The sequence below is a fragment of the Artemia sp. Qi Xiang Cuo genome, chromosome 10, assembly GCF_049724085.1.
Source record: "Artemia sp. Qi Xiang Cuo chromosome 10, ASM4972408v1, whole genome shotgun sequence".
Lineage (NCBI taxonomy): Eukaryota > Metazoa > Arthropoda > Branchiopoda > Anostraca > Artemiidae > Artemia > Artemia sp. Qi Xiang Cuo.
The window spans coordinates 20365891-20372770 of NC_142803.1; the positions used below are offsets into that span (position 1 = coordinate 20365891).

General features: G+C 35.1%; 1 protein-coding gene across 4 annotated transcripts in view; it reads right to left on the bottom strand.

The window, feature by feature from the left end:
• Positions 1–213: 213 nt before the first annotated feature.
• The window catches only part of Fibp (acidic fibroblast growth factor intracellular-binding protein), a 76650-nt gene continuing 69983 nt past the window's right edge, over positions 214–6880 (bottom strand). For all 4 annotated transcript variants that reach the window (XM_089096151.1, XM_089096153.1, XM_089096150.1 and 1 more), the window contains exon 2: positions 214–3458. In XM_089096151.1, the coding sequence (XP_088952277.1) occupies positions 2306–3433 (1128 nt within the window). In that variant the 5' untranslated portion in view covers positions 3434–3458 and the 3' untranslated portion in view covers positions 214–2305. The remainder of the gene's footprint in view (positions 3459–6880) is intronic.

Below are 6880 nucleotides of genomic sequence, written 5' to 3' on the forward strand. Positions count from 1 at the left end.
AGTTCACAAGCGAGTTACTCATTTCTTGTTATTTTTTTCAATCCATCTGAAAAATAGGGATAGCAAATGGGAAAGCAAATTCAATGAAGCAGTAGGAGGGGGGCTTGATGTTGGAAGTAGTTAAGCTTCGAAAATGGTGTATTCGCGGAATTTATTCCTACATGACCTACGTTGTTTTTAAAATGAAAATATTGACATTTTGGTTCAATCTGCTTGGAAAGAGATGTAATAATTTTCGCAAGCCAATAAAAATAAATAAATCAATAAATTTTATGAAATAAATTCTAAAAACTTATGAACATAAATAAAAAAAAATGAAAAATTATTGAGTAAATAGATAATTTAATAATAATTTGACAAATAATTAAAATAAATCTAATAAATTCATATCTAATAAATTTCAATAAAAATCAAGGGCATATCCAGGATTTTACTTGGGGGGGGGGGGAGGGGTACAAAAAAGAACTTTAAAACGCACCAAAATCTGTTTATAATGCATTTCGTTACGTTTTTACGAATGAAACTAAAAGTTTTTTGTTTTTTTTTGGGGGGGGGATTAAACCCTTTAATCCCCTTACCCTTGGATATGGCCCTGATTGAAACATCCTTATTATCAAATATCAGATACTCTCTGGAAAAAATTCATGGACCATTTCCCTAATTTTGAATATTTCTATTTCGGTTTCTTTAATATTCAAATACAAACTTTGATATTCTGGCCTAAAAAATGCAATCTTATTCAGCCATCAGTTCCTTCCAGGGAATAAGCTATTCTATCTTCTTTAATCTTTTTTTCTGCTTATAAAGTTCTTTAAACATACTGATTCTCAATCTTTGGTAGCAGATTTTTTTTTTTTTTTTTTTTTTTTTTTTTTTTTTTTTTTAATAAACAATATATTTTATCATAGAAACAACCAAAGAAGGGTTTAATGTAAATCCAAAGTTGCATTAAATGTCATTAAAAGCAAAGAGAAATAATAAGTTTAACAATAGTTAAATAATTTTGGGAAATAGTTTTCCCTTGAATTGGTTAACTCTTAATACTCAACAGACCTTGAATTTCAGCCTGAACTTTTTACAGTAATAACATCTTTTAACCATTTAAAGGAGGTTTTGAAACCAAAACTACAATTTCTGTAGTTTTAGGGAATTTTACCAAATTCCTGGAAAAATCCTCTGATACAACTAAACCATCTATCAGCTACGTCTTGGGCCACACACATCCATGCCTAAGGATCAGGGATGAAATATTTTTTATCGTGCTCAAACTAAACTATCAAATTGAAAAAAAAAAATCATATTCTCAAATTTTGACTGCATAGACAACAAGCAAGATATCACAGACTAGAAACATTTTTTAATGTCACTTGGCCCTGGCCAGAATTTGAGTTCACTCAAGGGAGAGCATAGGTGGAGCATTTCCCCAAAGTGCCCCCCAAGAAGACTAGCAAAATCACACAACAATATTCAAAATCTTAACGCAAGCCCTAGATTGCTCTTTTTCTTTCTTTTTTTTATGAACTGGATACCCCTTCCTAATAAAGAGGTGCTCACCCCCTAAAGTTCTTGCAGTGTGCACCTCAAGAAACAACCCTTGAATACCCTTGAAATTTCGCCTTTTTATACCAAAAATATAACTATGACCTGTCATACCTAAAATGTGAATAGTTTTTTTTATTCTCTTTACAATACTACCCCCCAGTTACCATAAAGGATTGCTTATGTAAAGTTCAGGCAGACTGGTAAAATGTCCCCTTAGCCTGTAAAAATGATTATAGGAAACAGTGTAGCATTCCCACTATCACACCAGGAATAATTGGAGTTAAAATGATATTTGGAGTAGAATGAAACAAAAAGACACATAATAGTACTACTACTACTAACAACTCACAGCAGGACTAAGCCTACAGAGGTCAACAAAGTTACGCACGCCCTATCTCCATCCCTAATGCCCTTTACAACATGATAGTAATCTACACGAATGTAAAAACTGGAAGGAAAAGTAGTGAGCAGGACTTTTTCTACTTGAGAAAAAGGTCAACAGTAGCTTCGTCCATGTCAAGCAGTTGTAGTAACAGACCAAGGACATATCCAGGGGGAGGTTTACTTGGTCGACCCCCCCCCCCACAAAAAAAAATTATTGTATGACTCGCAAAAACATAACCCAAATGCATATAAACATATTTTTATGTTTTTTGTAATCCCCCCCCCCAACAAAAAACTCCTGAACAAAATCCTGGATACACTCTCTTGTTGCAGGCAATAAGACTATTCTTACAGTGTGTCTGAACTAACCATAAGAAAATCAGTTGAACAATTTGCCTACATGATACATAAAACCTAAACATAGTATAATTCCTTTGTTATATCGTTTCCAAATTTCACAAATCCGAGTGTCGAGTCGAGAAACAATATTTGCACCAATATCATCATAAGTTTCAATGAATATCAAAAAATCTTTTTTTGACCACTTTGCCTGCTTTAAAGGCTCAATAATTCTTTCAGTAAGATCAACAAACAACGACTTGATCTCCCGACTTCTGTGAAGGCCTGAACTCATTGAAATGGAACTTTTGAAAAATATTTTGAAAGAACTTTCTATTTCTTGGTATGGTTTTTCTGGGATAATTCTGTGTACTTTAGCACAAACACTGGTACGAAACTCCTTCTCTCGCTCTGTAATTAATTTGATTTCACAAACATCAGCTAAAAAATCACGGTCCAAATCAATATCGCTATCAGCCTCTTTTTCAAGAATTTCCATCCGGTTTTTTTCTGATGCATCCTTTAATATTTCTCCCGCGCCCCAGTGTTTCATCAACCCTTGAGCACAATTAAAAAGCACTTGGGAGCTCACACACTGGAGTCGACGCTTCGACACTTCGAGTCGGTTCACTGATATGAATGTAATAGCAGAGTATATATTTGCCAATATATCACTAAGCAAAAAATGGTTTTTGATATTATCAGAAGTATTTCCAGGCAATTCTTCAACACATTTTTGTATTCTTCTGAGGTTATCAAACTGCCGACGGCAGCTTTTTAGATTCACATTGGTTTTCTCACTTATCTCATCCAAGTCTTTTCTGCTTCTGCTAGAATATTTTTTGTTTAATATTTCACGGACCACAGGCAGGTTTAGATCATAATATTTATGAATCAAACTTTGTTTCGTCTGTTCTGTCATCTGGTAGGCCCACTGAGTCACTAACTTTTTCGGAGTCCATAGCAGTTTTTCAAGCATTTCATAAGTCCTATACTGTCCCAACACGTATGAAAATACAACCTCTTTACAACAGTCTGGAGAAAAATCTTTCAATCTCCTGAACAAAATGTGCGTGGCGGTTTCAACAGAATGGCCGTCGACCCATAGTTGAAATATCTCTTCGTCCATAACAAATGTACTTCCCACAAAAACATCAAGTTCGGTCATTGTTGTATTTTACAAAGAATTTATTCTGCAAAATATACAAGTGTCAAGAACAATAGAACTAGACCACAGAACAACAGACAACACACAGACCACAGACAACAGAACTAGACCTATATAACAAGGGATTGGGGTGTGAAAGTCAAATCCATCAGGAAAACTAAACACACATAAATAAAAATGCACAAAATCTGGATCTAAAAGCGCAGTTTTAAGTTTCCTCACATGCCTAAGCTTGTGGTTTTGGACCAATAACCCAAAAGTATTAAATTCTTCCTGAGACCCTCTTCCCTTGAACTATTGCATAATTAGAATTGCCTATAGCTAGATTAATATATTTTTGACATAATCCCCCTATTTGTTATGTTTTTCTTTAATTTACGCCAACCTCCCCTGATAAATGGAATTCTCCATAAGCATTTAGAGGGGGAAAGAGGGGGGTCCTTAAAAATATGCTTACAACAACTAGTAGAAATTTTCCTGCGACAGATCTTAACACAGTTGCGGGGATTAATTAACACAGTCGCGGAGCCTGATCTTTTTCGGATTTGTAGAACAGGGTTTTTCACTAATGACGGTGCACCAGCAGTAGAGTACCATATATTTAAAATATAAGATTCTTTCCTTCTAAAGATGATTCGGGCAGAAATTAAACGTTCCCTAATTGAGTTCAAATACCGCTTCCAAGAGTCTAAATTCATAATCAGCAAAAAGAGAAATTGCACTTCTAGCTTCAGTCAGACAACGGCGCTAGTCGTTCGAATTTCGCTAAGATAATTGTAGCAAAAAAAATGCAATGCACAACATTTCTAAGGAAGTTTAAAAGGCAAAAAAACTGTGTGAACTCCTGAATCATCTGAAAAATCTTAAAGAGATTATTGGACGAAGATTTGCGTCCTTGGGTCACTTGGTCCAATGGCAGGCAGTCCCTACAGCGCAGGACGAAAGAACTGCGTTTGGGAGTGGTGTAAATGTGTTTTTTAATTTTTAATCTTAAGTCAGACCTCAAACGATTGGTACCGCAAATAATCTCGGTCACCATTATTGTCATTGAAGTAACCCGTTGCTGTACAACTAAGCATGTAAGTTCAATAAATCTATTGCCTTTTCTATCTTTTTTCTATCATTTTATATGTCTGTATTTAGCCTAGCCTAATGATGGCTAATTAGTTTGCAAATCTCCAAAGGCACATAAAATATTTTACCGCTACAAATGGCGCGTGTCGGAAATTGGAGGAAAACTGCGAACTAATTAGGCTATGAAAACTTTGTAATTTAAATTTAATTATTGGAAAGAAATACAGACATATAAATAAAGTGATTAGGCCTATTGCCGCTAGGCTACGATAGGAAACCCCTTATATCTCATAGGAGATAATAGCCTACCCCAAATTAGGCTAAGTAAAATAATAAATTTATTTTAAGTTGATATAAAGGCAAAAAAAAAATATTGAAATATTATTCATTGAAACAGAACTGGCTTTGTCAAAAGAGGAAGGTAAATGGACTTCGCTTTTAGCGGCTCTCAAATTAGCAAAACTTCGAGCAGCTTTGATTGAACTTTGGCTATTAGAAATAAATTTGTATCCCCTCAAAGAGTTGGGTACAATAGAAAAAATGGAGAAAAGGCTCAATGAAGAATTGTAAAATAAGAAAAAAAAATTTTAACAAGTAGAAGCAAGTGTATAATTAGTAATTTTTTTTAGTGTTAGTAATAAATGCAATGTAGTAGTGCCGTATATTACTAAATAATAAAGTATTTGTACAGTGAATTGAAAAAATAAAATAAAAGATAATACGTAAAGAAAAACAAAATCTAGCTGGATCGATGAAACGTTGGTAGAAACAGAAGAATTTTATGCATAATAGTAGCAAATGGGGTCTGTTATATTCCACCCCCGTTTCTTTTACTTTCAGATAAGTGACCTATTTTTGTTTCTTTAATTACATTTGTGACCCATTTTGAAGAATAAAAGTAGGGTATTTTCTACAAACTGTGTTGTATTTTCCGTAACCCAGGTAGGGTAGGAATAGAGCTACAAGGCACCGTCATTATTATATTGACACGGAGGGTTATTACCTCCAAGGAGAGAGTAGAAATTTTCTAGCCGTAACCCAAGGCGGGTACATTTGCCTTTAGAAAGTGGCCATTTGACCACTCGATCGTGTTACCATACCCTGGAACAAGGTATACTGTAAATAGGGTAGTACCAAACCCAATATTTGCAGAACCGTTGGGGTAAGAGCGGGAATCTCACTAACATTAGGGCCGACAAGGGTTCTCCCATTCGAGTAAGTGGCATAGCAATCTTTTTGCGTCATTCGAGTAAGTGGCATAGCAATCTTTTTGCGCCATTCGAGTAAGTGGCATAGCAATCTTTTTGCGTCATTCGAGTAAGTGGCATAGCAATCTTTTTGCGTCATTCGAGTAAGTGGCATAGCAATCTTTTTGCGTGATTTGAGTAAGTGGCATAGCAATTTTTTTACGTCATTCGAGTAAGTGGCATAGCAATATCTTTGCGTGATTTTTTGGCTTTAAAATTGGTGACTTCGCACGTTCACCCCAATAAATGGGGCCGGAGGTCGCTAGTACTACGAACATTGGCGGCAGCGGCATAATCACACATCCTAGGACGATTAGCAAAAGTCGCCGAAGGAGGCAAAAAAAAAAGAAGAGCGGTTACCCAGCTGTGACTGGAACTCTGCATAAGGCGAGAAATTCAGCGAAAGAAACCGTTAATCACAGAAAATGGAGGCAGGGGGATAGGTCTTAAAAGGGTCTCCTTTACCTACACAGATGACCTTCATCTGAATGATGGTGCTAGAAAAAACATTCAAATTCTGAATTAGCTCCGCAAGATGAGTCACAAGAAATTCAAATTTGAATTTTGAACCATGGTTGCTTTAGAGCCATGTAGATGTAAAACAAGCCAGTGTTCATGATTGTTTACAAGGAATGATTAAGAATGCATGAATGTATTTTTTTTGGGTCGAGTGTCATTTTTATGGCTGGGGTTGACTCCCCCCCGTACACGTTAGGTACCCTAGTGGATAAATATCCACGTTATTTGCTCTTATTAATTTTATGGGTTATATGTAATGATGGCAAATATCAGAATTAACTTATTGCTTTTCTTATAAACAGATACCATTCAAGACAATTAAGAAAGGTCGTCAAAAGTCTGCCTATTGTTCTTAAAAACTACTTATGTGAAAATGTCAATTTTCTTTTTATGTTGTTTTATTTATTTAAGAGTGAGAGAGGATGAGCATATGTAGGTTTTATTTTTGTTGCTAGACATAAGACATACCTTAGAATTTCAGTTTAATTTAATCTACGTTCAATGTTTTGTTACAACAAGCATTCTCGATTGCTATACTTTGCGCACCTTAGACTAAATTAGTCAATGTTACTAAGGATTTAATTAAGTTTCAGATATCTTATTTTCG